At 41.5% G+C, this 13,523-nt stretch overlaps 1 protein-coding gene and 1 long non-coding RNA gene across 9 annotated transcripts in view; one reads left to right on the top strand and one right to left on the bottom strand.

Annotated features, from left to right (window-relative positions):
• USP53 (ubiquitin specific peptidase 53) overlaps positions 1–10,337 on the top strand; it is a 28,676-nt gene extending 18,339 nt beyond the window's left edge. For all 6 annotated transcript variants that reach the window (XM_014886656.2, XM_088164232.1, XM_088164234.1 and 3 more), the window contains 3 exons: positions 1,114–1,187; positions 5,793–5,904; positions 6,686–10,337. In XM_014886656.2, the coding sequence (XP_014742142.2) occupies positions 1,114–1,187; positions 5,793–5,904; positions 6,686–7,688 (1,189 nt within the window). In that variant the 3' untranslated portion in view covers positions 7,689–10,337. The remainder of the gene's footprint in view (positions 1–1,113; positions 1,188–5,792; positions 5,905–6,685) is intronic.
• On the bottom strand, positions 204–12,925 carry LOC106859420 (uncharacterized). 3 transcript variants are annotated; one of them, XR_015803456.1, is made up of 4 exons: positions 12,688–12,925; positions 7,902–12,380; positions 4,059–4,212; positions 204–1,195 (listed from the first exon to the last, which is right to left on the bottom strand). It is a non-coding gene; the product is annotated as an uncharacterized LOC106859420 (long non-coding RNA). The 3 variants fall into 3 exon arrangements; XR_015803457.1 differs by lacking the exon at positions 204–1,195 and adding an exon at positions 3,721–3,965; XR_001403853.2 differs by lacking the exon at positions 204–1,195 and adding an exon at positions 3,721–3,923.
• Positions 12,926–13,523: the final 598 nt, after the last annotated feature.

Below are 13,523 nucleotides of genomic sequence, written 5' to 3'. Positions count from 1 at the left end.
CCCAAGCCTAGTCTCATTGATAGATCTAATTTGCTAGATCCAAGCACATTTTCAGACATATATTTTCATGGCAAGTTATTTCACAGAAAAGAGAATGGCAAATAGCAGGATATCAAAGGACCTTTCTCCCCTTTGTCCCACTCTTTCCCTCCCACCAAACTGTACAAAATCCCACTATGCAAAAACCTGATGGGCTTTTATTGGTTAATGACATGATTTTATATAAAGCTACTCCAACTCCTGGTTGTATTTTCAGTGTTTGATGGTTGCCTCAAACAGTGATTTTGCTCACTTGAAACTGTCTCATTTTTAAGCATGCCCAAGAGGCAATGGGGCACCCAAATGTGCCATTTTGTGAGAGAGAATGTGATAAATTTCCAACAGTGTAGTTCATTAAGTACACTGTTGTTTAAACATTTATCAAAATACAACTGACTTCATGGGACTTGTAGAAATGCTTTCTATGACTGGTAATTTCAGTTGGCTGGCAATACCTACTAGTTCCCTGCTAACTTTTCAGACTCTGTCTCATAAACCCCCCAAAATACAAATTAATTACTTGAAAGTTCTTTTAGGAAGTGGAAAAAAATACTGTTTTGTTTTTAACTTCATTCTTTGTGTTTCTTTCAGTATTTTTCTTGTTTTCCTGTCCTTTCAATAACAGTGGTTTTTTTTTTTTTTTTAAATTGAACTTTTGCCCCTGTTATCTTCTTCCCTGCCTTACTCTTGTAGAAGGTAGAAATTGGCAGGGTGTTTGTCAGCTCTATCTGGATTAGTAAACCAGCAAGATTAAGAAAATCCTCTGATAATTTTTTTTTTCTCTCCATTTGGGTTTGTAGCTGTGATCTTCCAGTTTCATTCCAGTTTGAGGGGAAAAAAAATTAAATGAAAATCCCTATGAATGAGATACCAAGTGGCAGTCACACATGAGAATAATATTTGTCATCAAAACAAGGAATTAATGAATAGCAAATAATCAGATTAGGAAAATGGACAAGATGGAATGTTGGTTAATAGGTTACACTTACTTAAGATATTGATAGCTACAAATAAATTGGATTAGATGACCAGTGGTGTCTCAGGGTTGTAATCACACATATGCTTCTTTTGCAGTGAACAGAACTTGCCAACCAAAAAAGCTGACAGTGTGGTACATTCAGTGCCCCAGCAGAACAGAAGCTTCCATGGTAAGGACCTATATAAAAATGAAGTTTTCAAAAACTATTGTAGATATACCAGAATTTCTCTTCCTCCCAGCCCCAAAACCCAAAAAACCTGAACAGAGATGACATGGGTTTTTTGTTTGTTTTTTTTTTTCATGTCTGGGTGGACTGTGGCACCATTTCTTTTCCTCCTAGATATGAAGCAGTATCAGGAAGAAACACTTGTATTAAGGAAATCTACTTCCTTTTACATACTAATATGTCTGCTGGGGTTTTATAAAGTTGATAAATGCCTTGGCATATAAATATTATAGGTCAACCTGAGGCCAGCCAAAATCATTATCTGCTGTTGCTGAAACAATGGGAGTGTGCTTGTACAAAGAGGGGCAATAAATATTAGGCCACTTCCTCAGGAAACATTTGATTTTTATAGATATCATACTTCTTTTCAAATAATGTATGGTATAGTTTCTGCTAGGACTTGGGGTGGGGGTGTTGCCATCCCACTTCTACCTTTTCTGTCCTTATTCTAATTTAGTTTTTGGTGCAGAAATACAACTAATTTAGTGTTTGCTTATTTTGACAACTCAAAACAAACAAAAAACCCAACCAAAAATGAGTTGCATGGAATGTAAAGATCTGGTTTTGCATAAGATTTATTCTGCTTTAGTTCTGTATTATACCATTCTTATCTAACACAGTTGGATAGGAAAAAGGGAAAAAACACCAGTGAAAAATACTTAAAATACTCTTCAGGCATGAAAAATGAGTGGGTTAAAGCAATGGACTGTTTTCTGGAGACAGTACTTAAGAATACTTAAAACTTTCAACATGCATCCTACATTTTCTTTAAAAAAGTGTAGTGATTCCATGTGATCATCCAAGATATCATAAAGAAATTGATGATAGGATCCCACCTATTCAGTTATTCTAGTTCAGTAATTAATTATTAAATAGCTTCTTATAAAAAAGCATGTATTTAGCTCCATTTTGAAAAATACTACTAATGGAATTGATCAATGGACCAAAAAGAGATCTGAAGAATTTGATAATTTCACATGTATGTGGGGTTAGATATGTATTTGGACTCAGTTTTTGGGTTGTCAAAAAGTGTGTCAGGACAGCTTTAGCAAGGACAACAGCAGTCATTTACAGGTATCAGTTGTATTACCTTGTGTTTCATCTCTGAATATTATGGGTTGGTAGGTAAATACCAGGCAGACTCTCAGAAAATAGGACTTTAAAAAAACAAATGCTCAGTCCTTTCTGAGAGAGGAATGGAATGTAAGACATCTTTGTTAGGCCTTCATGGCAACTCCAAAAAAAAGATGTCTGAGTGGGTTTTTTTTTGTTTGTTTTGGTTTTTTGGGGTTTTTTTTGGTGTGTGTGTGGAAAAGTTCTTATGGAAATCATGTTGGACTTTGAATTATGCCCACTATTTGTATAACTGTGCTTTACCAGCTCCTTGTTTTTTACTGGAGCTGCATGAGGCTACTGTTCAGCACTTGAGGAATTCTGTCCCTGACTCACAAAAATAAATTTATTGTCAGAACATGATAAAGATGGAAACACTGGATCACACAGTGATGGGGAGAGCAAAGGCTGCTCCTCCCACGGGCAGTGAGCAGCAGGTAACCGTGGTACTGATGCAAAGGTCCCACAAGGCCAATCCCTAAATTGTGTGGTCAGATTTTGGCAGGAAAATGTAAATATGGAGTAAGCAGATGTTGTATCTGTGATTTATATTAATCACTTTGTGTTTATGAAGTTTGAACTTGATGAGCTGAGGAGGCAAAATGTTTTTGAGGATAAAGAACTTGAGATGTGAGCAGTGTGAGGGAAAAATTTCCAACCTCATGCTCTGCAAGTTAAAGAAAATGACTAATTTTGATGGTTTTCCCTTTGTTCAGTTCAATAGCATGAGTCAAACTGAAATCTAGAATCATTCTAAAGATCTGGTTAGTGTGGTTAGAATCCAAATTACCTTTGCTTATGTGCCACTTGAGAAAACTCCACAAACCAACCATAACTCTGGAAAAGACAGCTCATATGCTTAGGAAAACTGGACATTCATAGTAATAATTTAAAACATGCAACTGCTCTTAAGGAAATCCAGTTCTTACCCTTATGGTGCAGTCAATGTACATTAATGTCAAGTTTAAAGAAATGAGTAGAGAATTAAGACTTGTAGCTACTTAGTTTGCTTACCATGAGAGAGAAACCAATGCTTTACTGGAGAAACAAATAAATGCTTTATTGGAATGTCTTTAAATGATAAAGATAGCTAGGAAAGGTTTTGCAACTGAATGTTGCTCCCAAAGTAAAGTTTCTAGAATATAAGTGTTTTTTTGTTTGTTTGTTTTAAGAAGATTGGTCACTGTATTTCAGAAATCCATTTTGGACAAGTTATAATATACTTACTTCTGTGACTGAGAGGTAGTTGTTGTTATTCCACATTTCCAAAACTTCCAATAAGTTTGCCTGTAATTTCAACTAAATACAGAGAATGTCTGGGCTAAGAGAGAGGAATTTGCCACAATATTTGTTACAATAAACATTATGCTTTGTTGTTGGGTTTTTTTATTGACAACTTAGAAAATATTTAAAAAAAAAATTCAGGAAACGTGCAGCTAAAACCTGTAACGAGCAAGTTGAATTTCATGTGGAGTTGAGTTTTTATTGGAGGTTTTTGTGTTTATTTTCCTTTGGGATTTTTTCCCCACTGAAGCTGGGCTTGGCAGATTTTTGCACATGTTCTGTCTGTGTAAATGGAGATATTAGACAAGACCTTGTCGGTCCTACCTGTAGAATGGATGTGAATCTCTTGAAAATCTGGATTGACTACCCAGATGTCAACATAGATGTCTGTAAATCTTAAAAGCAGAACACAATTACCTTTTATTTATTGTTCAGCCTTTAATGACCCATTGATAAGGATGCCGGCCTCCAGCTGAACCGGGCTTGCGTGTCCCATATTTAGGTTTGCAGAGAACGTAGAGCCAAAATTCCCAATCGAGCCGGCGTCTGGTTTTAACCGTGCATGGCCGTCCTGTCAGCAGAAGGGAAAATAACACATCTATTTTTAAATTGGCTGGAATCGCTCGGGCACGGAGCGCCCGGCGCCGCTGGCTGTGCCTGCGGAGAGCGGCTCGCTGGGCTCTGCTGCCGCCTGCTGGCTGCCTGCGGCACTGCCCCGCGAGGGACAATGGTCACAGCCCGCGGCAGAATGAAATGGTCCCGTCTGAAACAGCGCCGCTTTCAGCGCTGCTGCCCCACTCTTAGGCGGCTCCGTGGTACACCAGCGGTTTGGAGCTCTCAGGTTCATGATTCGTCCCTTGCATGGGCTCGTTCAGTAAGAATATTTTCCCATAAATATTATTTCTAAGGTTGTGGTATGCTTATTGTGGCATTTTTTATTTGATTTTATTTTCACCTCGAGACTTGAGGAAAGCCTTATGGGGGCTTTGTCTCTTGTGCCATGTGCTGCTTTAGCTTCTGCTACTTGTGTTCTGGGTGAAAGATTTCATGTCTTTAGTCTCACATCACCTAAAGATAGGGCAGATATTGACCCTCAAAATGAGTGTCACCAAACAGCAACACCCAAACTTTTCACTTTGGTTCTGCTCTGTTGTTGGGGCTTTGGCTCATAAGCTCCAAGTCTTTAAATATTTAAACCTGGGGAAATAAGAAGTGAAATAGGTGTAGCAGTTACAAGTCTAGTCTGTACAGAGACAAAAGAAGCCATTGTATTAATAATAATGACAATAATAAAAAGCCATTCCTTTGAGTGGCTTCAGAGCAGGTGACTGATATTAATGGGCTGATCATGGCATTAGGGAGACTTGGAGTCTCTAAACAAATAGACTGCTGCTTGTCACTTGCCAAGTGAATGTTTTATTCTGTGTGGTGTTGACACGAATACTTCAATGCTTCCTTTATTTCCTGCTCGCTAGGAGCTGCCTTGTTCAGAACTTGTGTATTTTCAGGGAATGATTCTTTGCCTGGGAATAAAAGGAGCTTCTGGAGTGGGAGTGCAGTAGTGCTGGCCCAGGCACTCAGTGCTGTGTGTTTGGGATATGTGGGTGACAGAGCTCCTTGGCTGCCCAGTGTCTCTGTGAGCCTTCCAGTCTGCTCTAGGTTTTGAGTTGTTAAAACCCACAAACTCCCCCAATCTCTGCAGTATTCATTCTATTTAATTCTTGTAACACAAAATGAATTTCTAGAACTCATAGTTCTTATTTTGTAATTTAAATTACTTCGGATGTTTGAATAAACAGCCTTTTAAGAAAAACTTCCATTGAAAATGTTTTTAGCCAGTTTAAAGTTATATTGAAAGCATGTCCACATGTTTCAAAATGTTTTCAAAATGTTTTCATGTTTTCAAAATTTTGATAATTACCTATTTCCTGGTAATATGAAAGCACAGAAAATTGAAAATGTAGAAAATTTCCTCCAGATTCTAAGACATGACCTTCTGTGACAGATTATCTTCGAAATGATTATTTGATTAATCTCAAATCTTGAAAGACATTGTCGTGTGGTATTATATTTGTTTCTGTAATCTCTGAGGAATTACAAAGAAGGAATTGGATTGTATATCCATTAATTTTGAAATATTTCCTTTTCTAGCCCCAGATTTGAGGAAAGACCAGATCAATTCTGAAGTTCACTACAGACCTCATCCCCATGTTGGTTTCCCAGCAGAATTACATTTGCAGGTCCCCAGTCCTCCAGTAAAGAGGTAACCAGTACTGGCACATTGCTCTGTAATAGTTTAAGCAATACTAATTCCTGTTACAATGATTGATATTAAGCATTGATGAGTGAAGGCACTCAGTATTTTTGACAGGCAATCCCTTTTGAATTTTGCATAATTGATGGGTCTAAATTCTCTCTGTCTGTAATTTTGATGCTGACAATGTCACCAAATAGCTTAGATGGTTTGAAACCATCTTAATAGACAGAGAAAGATTTAACATTTTTCTGTTTGGAATTATATGCAACATGCAGTGATTAACCAACTTGTGGTTAGTGCAGTCATCTCATAAAGCTTTGAAAAAATTGTCTGGAAGGGGGGGAAAAGTTAATTTGTGTTTAGAAGCTACTGCTGTATCTTGTTGTTTCTAATATGAACTCTTAAGTGCTTGGTATCTGCTGAAAATCAAGAATCTAAATAGAAATTTATCAACTTAAAGTAGCATCCAATATTTGAAAAATGGATGTATCAGAGTCACAAAGATGTTTAGAAGAGAGCAGAGGTCATATTTGACATAGTCCTGAATGTTGAAGGAATTTATCTTAGCTTCTTGGGGCACATTTATACTTCAAATGAAAGAAACTCTGGAGTAATTTGATACAACTCGATCTCCAAGGGCTGTATCTTATTGAACAGATCCTAATTCTCTCGTCAGTTTGACTATTTCAGTGGTTTTACTAGGGCTGTGTTTTAAAAAATGCCTGTTATCTGCACCTTTTGATAAGTTTTTACAGACACTCACATCCTGCATGGTTTTGTCTTTTAGAGCTGAAATGCCTGAGACCAACAGGAAATATTTCCCCTCATCAGCTCTCCAGCCAGTTGTCAAAGAGATTGTGAAGTCAGACAGCAGGAGCAAGGCCACCGAGCCCAACTCTTCCGAGTGGCTTCAGGCAGAGAGGTTTGAGAAGCTGAACGTGCCCGTGTATTGTGCGGACAGCGTGTCCCACCCCTTCCCGGACAACGCCTGTGGCAGGAAGCCAATCCACAGCGACTTTCCCGCCCCTGGCCAGCCGCAGTCTCACCACACAAGGAGCGTGTCCCATCACGCTCCGGGTCCCAAGGTGGGGCTGGTGCCCTGTGCCCCTCAGAGCCTGCCCGAAAGGCCGGCGGTGCCGCCCGCCCCTCCCGGCGAGCACGGCGGGCACCTGCTCCGGAGGGCTGATCCCCTGTGGGGGCCTGAAGCCGTGTACCAGAACGTTCCTCCCCCCTTACCTCCCAAGAAATATGCTCTGAGCACTTTGGTAGGATCAGAGAATAACTCGGTAGCGAATGGAAAATCAACGGAAGCGTTGCAAATTAGTCCATTAAGGCAAACAGGTGCACCTGCAAAATCTGCATCAGAAGCAAGTGCAGTCCCAGCTGAACAAAGGCTTAAAGAGCCCTTTCCAGGGAACGAAGTGTTTGTTCACAAACCGGATTCTCCACCTCGCTTATCAGCTAATGAGTTCTGGACCGTGTCTGAGAACATGCTGAAGAAAGGATCTCGTCACACGGGACCCGGCCCTGCCTACGCAGACGGGAACGACAGCGTGTCCCTAACCACTTACTTCTCGGTAGACAGCTGCATGACTGACACCTACAGGCTCAAATACCACCAGAGGCCCAAGCTGTATTTCCCAGAGAGTGGAAGCTTCCACAAGGAGAAGCATCCTCCAGCAGCTGGAGTAGATCTGAATGCCACATACCCTGCCACTCTGGAGCCCAGGCATCCCACCCCCGAGCAGAGGTACAAGGCAAATGCAGAAGGAATACACTGCAGTCGATAGGTTCTTCAAGAAGCCCACACCTGGATGTCACTTTGGCATTTCATGTAGTCTGTAAAGGGGCACAACCTCTGCGTGTGTGTGTGATAATCAGGTACCCAGCTGACTGTACTTTGCTGTGACTGTTCCAATGAATATGCAAAGAGGCAAACAGAGGAGACGAGGTGCTAAACTTGTGGTTCTTTGATTTGTTACTCTAGTTGCCTTAATGCTTACCTCTGTTACTCAGCTTGTCTTCTTCAGTTCGTATTCCTTGTGGTCCCTGGGGCGTGCACACCTCGCAGCAGCGGGATGGGCTGGATGTCACCAATTGTGTAAGAAGACCTGGTTAGCTGCAGTGTAAGAAGTGTTCCTTCAGACTGTGGTCACTACATTGTTAGCCTAACAAAAGGGAAAAGCATGCTACCACAACTAATGCAGTACATGTAGGCGTAACAGAGCAGTGTTTGTCCTCAGAGGTAGCAGGAGGTGACACGGTTTTTACAACTGATGTCTCTCAGAGTCTGTGCTTTCACAAACCTTCAAGTGTCTTTAATGCAAGTTTATCCAGAAGATTTATTTTTTATTTGAAAAGCCTTAATAATAATATTTCTTTAGAAACCATTTTGTTTTGCAAGTGTTAAATGAGACTTTCAAAGGGAATTGAAGTAAACTGCAGTAATACTTTCCTGTTAATACCTCTGGCTCTGCTAGTGTACGTTTTTAAATACATTTATCAGATTTGTTCAACCTTTAAGCTGTATACTTTAACTTATTCAATTTAACTTCCTAAGTTACAAACCAGTATAACAGAATAGGATGCTAATTTTAAATACAGAGTTATGCAACGATGAAAGATTAATTTTGTAATATTTTAGAATTCTACTTATGTTCAGTTCTGACTTACTCTACAATTGCATGCCAAGTCAATGCTGCTATTTATTAAACTCCCCTTTTTTTACAGCTTGACATTTTGGTTCATGGGGATCACACATTTGATTGATTTTTTTTTTTTTTCTTTACTAACATATTTTCCCATTTGGAACAGTCCTACACGTGGATGTGGTCTGCATTAGCAGGTCAGGCTGAATGTGCAGCCAGACTGGTGGCTAAGGGGGCATGGAAAGAAGAGGTTCCTCTTTCTCTGCTCTGTCACTCTGTTTCCAGTTGTGGCAGCTCTGGAATTTACCATGTCTTTTGTTAACCTGATTTATCTCAATAACCAGGAGGAAGACTCAGTTGACTTTTATTTGGTTAGTTAAATCAGTGCCCAGAACCATCTAGTGAGTACTGAGGCAGCGTCAGCCAAGCCTGACACCACCTAAAAAGGCAAAATTTTTCCATTTTTCACATTAGAGTGTTAACTTGGGGTGCTGCTGATTACATCTAAACATGAATGCCTTTTATTATGAAAATAATGCAAGAAGGTAAAATATGCATACTAAACACTCTTACTTGCACTGCTGGTCAGAAAGGCTTTTTTTCATGTTTATAACCTTATGTACATGTGTTTTAGGGTTTCAACCAAATGATGGCAATTGTTTAGCACAATTATCCAAGATAAACATTTAAACAATAGTTTTGGTTATTTCTGTGGCCAGGCCAGCTTTTTTTTCTTTTAAATAACATGTACCTTTCAGTAGAACTGGAACATTATATATATATGCAACAAACCAGGTATCTCAGATTAACCTTCCTTCTACCTTCTTGATCAAATTTGTTGTAGCACTTTGGGGAAAAAAATGAATTCTAGAATTTATAGTGAAAATACTATGCATGTTTCTGTATGGCTGCTAGTAAACAGCAACTTAAACAATGATCCTTTTGTAAGAAAATCAGATGAATACAGAAGAACACTAAAAATGCAAGAACTTGGGTGATTCCTATTGTAATATTTTTAAGAGAGATTTCAGAACCTGTAAATTAAACTTTTCTAGTTCATCTTGCCATGTTACATAATATATATAGCCAGTTAAGTACAACTGTCCTCTAATACCTGTGTAAAAACCAAGATTATTGCAATTTGTAAATAATGTATAATTTGTAAAATGTTTTGCAGAAAAACGAACAAAAAAAAAATCTTGTATTTGAAATGACAGTATTTTTATGTATGGATAGCACAGCAAGAACTGTGAATGATGTTAGAACACTTATTTTTAAACATGCATAGCAATGTTGATACTTCTGTACCACGAGCAATATGAATGCCTCTTACTGATACCAATGAGCTCTGCTCCCAGTAAGCACAACTGGTAAACTCCTCTCTGAAGTAGCTGCAGTGACTTAGGTGTACTTCAGTCTCCTTGCTTAGCTTGGAACAATGCTACCAGCCAGCTTCCTCTGTGACCCACGTTTACCAGGTATTTCATGATTATTAAAATAGACAGCTAATCAAGGCACCTTCATTTTTATATTTGACTCTGCACTCCATGTATGTATGTATGTAATATTTGCTAACTAATATGTGATAACTCGTTTTAACTTACCTAGGGTGCCTATTTATTTTTTTATAAATGTCCCCCTCCAGCTATAGATTTGTATAAGAGCCTAGACAATTTTTGTAACAGTAAAGATATTAACAAGTCTTGTAATTAATATATTTTTCAGTCTTTAGAATTATTTACTTGCAAAGTTCTACTTGTTCAAAATATCAAGATAAACATTTAAAATCTTTGTTGTCTGTTCTTTTTGTGTTCCATGTTTAAAAAAAAACAAACCAAAAACTTGGTTTTCCAGAAGTATGTTTTTAACCTAACAGATAATGCTGCTACTGATGGTTGAAAGTTTTTGTGGGGATGGTGGTTTGGTTACCTTTTCTGAACAGTAAAATTCATCTTCTGAAGTATTTGTTCATAAAGCTATTAAATAGATTTAACTTTTAAAATAGCTATGAAATGCATAAACTCATTTTTATACCATAATCCCACAGACTTGGTGACAAGTGACTGACAGATATATGAGTTACTTTACCATCTTTACAAGGGACAAGCAAAATTTGCCTGGATCTGTGTACTTAGGAGTTCCATGTGCCTATGGAATAGCTGGGGCCCAGTGCAGCACAAGGCTGCACTTTGTTAGCTCTCAATTTTTCTGAAATAAGCAAAACCTTTAATGCCAGATCTGGCTCAAGGAGAAAACTAAATTAGTGGAAGATAGCTTGAAATTCAACTTTCTAAGCCTTAACAGCCTTTAAATCTCATCTGTCTTCCTTATCAAAAAAGAAATGGAGCAACATAGCAATCCTTTCCTGACAGATTGGTCCCTGGGCGCTTTCACTTGTGATATCGTGTCAGAGGAAGGGTAATAACAGGTAGTGAATGTAGTGAGCTCTTTAATCGCCTCATGTGAAAAACTGCAATGCCCATTCTGGTGTCTGTGAGAATGCAATCACAGCTCAGGGCTCCTGTGCTCCTTGAGAGATCTCTGCCACCACTGATCTCACAGGAACCAGCAGCCAAGGTGATAAATGCCAGCAGGGCCCAGCATCTCTGTTCTTACAGCACAGCTCTGACTCATGAGACCAACCACTGCCACTTGCAAAATTGTCTTAACAATCAAATAAAAATACATGGAAAGAGCATCTGTCTATTTTTGCATCCCAAATCCTATTTAACCTCATCCTGGCCCATTTTAATTTATTGTATGGGAAAACACTGCACCACTCTGCACTTCCAAGTCTCTGCAATCTAGTTATTTTGTTGAATGTACTCCTGAAAAAAAAACCCCAACCAAGCATGGATTGTACTTCTCAGAATTAGAAATTAGTATTTCCAGGGGAACAATGCTAAAGAAAACTGAACCCCCTTCATCCATAACTTGCAAATTGTCTCCCCCCAACCCTGTCCTGGCAAAAAGCTCACTCCATGTCCTCTTTCTCCAAAGGCTGCAAGAGACTCCTGCCTTTAACACAGGTTTGCAAGTCTCTCTCTAAAGAAACAGAGGAAATTGATGTTGAAACCTTTTAATTACCTGTCACTGACTACTTGTAGCCATCCATGAGGAGGGATCTTTACGTGTCATCTGCCAGTGACTCAAGGCTGCTCTTGTAAGCTCCTCCTTCACAGTTTCTAGCAAGGAAATGAGAACCTGATTTTTCTTAATCAGTGAGGACAGGACACTGCTGCTGGGTTAGAACACTGACATGTTTATACACGTATATATTAATATCTGTAAATACTGAGCCTGAGAGGGCTCAGTAATTGCTGAAGGTAAAGAAAGAAAAACAGAGAAAGGTATAATAGAAAACCAACGACTATCAACCCATCAGGCTTAACTTTTTGGAAGTAGAACAGCTGGCTAAGCTTCACCCGTTGAGGGAACAGTCTGAGTTACAACTTCAGTGTACGCAAGAGCTGTGTTTTATTCTCAGCCACTCTGCAGGGTGTCCTTTCCGTGGATTTTATTCAAACACTGCATACTTCCATTTTTCTGCAAGCCAAATCTTTAGGTACTAATCACAAAAGCACAGTCAATCTGTCGTACGTGACCCTTAAGGCACTGTTTAGGACACAGGAACGGGATACAGGTAAAATCTGAACAGCAACACTTGTGACATGCAGAGATCTATCACGGAACGGTATAAAAATGTGCCTCCTCCATCGAGACTCAAGCGGAGCCGTGTTCCCAGTTGCTTATCCCGCACGAATGGTTCTCCTCTTCCACCGCCTGTGTTCATAAGGTGCGAAATAGGTGAGAATTCCCTCGGCGGCAATGGCCCTACGGGGAACAGAAAAGGTCTGGTTATGTTCGTAGTGCTGCACAGCCCCTTGGAAGATACTGACATGGAAGGAGCCCCAATCACACCTCCTGAACAAAGAGCGCGTAATAAACCTCGCAAACAAATAAGCAAAGCTGGGGGTTGTTTGGAATTAGCTTCCAGTTTCCTGAGAGGCATCTGTGCTCCCGAGGCCTTCTGAGGTGGGACTGTGGGAATGCCAAGGCTACTCCCAAGGGCCCGCTCCTGAATCGGACCTTTCCTCCACGGGGCACAGCCCGTCGGGGCTGACCGACCGCCGCTCCTCACCTGGGCCGCGCCCTCAGGGCAGCAAGTAGATAAACAGGAAAAGCGCCAGATCGAAGAGGATGAAGAGCCACAGGTCCAGCCAGTAGGACTGTCCCGACAGTGATCGTGACAGCACCTGCCCACCATCGTCCTGCTCCTGCCGCTCCTGCTCCCGCGGCCGCCGCCGCGCCGCCGCCTCCATCTCCTCTGGGGAAGGGGGCAGCGCGGCGGCCCCATCGCGCAGGCGCCAGCGGCTCTTCCGGGTGCGGCGCCAATGACAACGGAGCGCACGTACCGCGGCCACGCCCGGGGCACGCGCGGCGGCCCCGCCCCTCCCGTCTCACAAAAGCCCCGCCCGCCCGCCTCAGGCACCGCCCCGCCATTCCCGCCTCAGGCACCGCCCCGCCATTCCCGCCTCAGGCACCGCCCCGCCATTCCCGCCTCAGGCACCGCCCCGCCATTCCCGCTTCAGGCACCGCCCCGCCATTCCCGCCTCAGGCACCGCCCCGCCATTCCCGCCTCAGGCAAGCCCCGCAATCCGCGCCTGAGGCACCGCCCCACTATTCACGCCTCAGGCGAAGCTCCTCAATCCTCGCCTCAGAAAAGCCCCGCAATCTCCGCCTCAGGCACCGCCCCTGCCTCCACAGGCAAAGCTCCATCATTCCCTCAGCCAAAGCCCCTCAATCCTCGCCTCAGGCACGGCCCCGCCATTCCCAGTTCAGGCAGAGCTCCACTATCCCCGCCTCAGGCAACGCCCCGCCATTCCCGCCTCAGGCAAAGTTCCATCATTCCTTTAGCCAAAGCCCCGCAATCCTCGCCTCAGAAAAGCCCCGCCATTCCCGCCTCAGGCAAGCCCT

This window comes from Sturnus vulgaris, chromosome 4, assembly GCF_052056855.1.
Source record: "Sturnus vulgaris isolate bStuVul1 chromosome 4, bStuVul1.hap1, whole genome shotgun sequence".
NCBI classification, from domain to species: domain Eukaryota; kingdom Metazoa; phylum Chordata; class Aves; order Passeriformes; family Sturnidae; genus Sturnus; species Sturnus vulgaris.
Note: the sequence above shows the minus strand (reverse complement) of the source record. Positions and strands in the feature narration are given on the sequence as shown.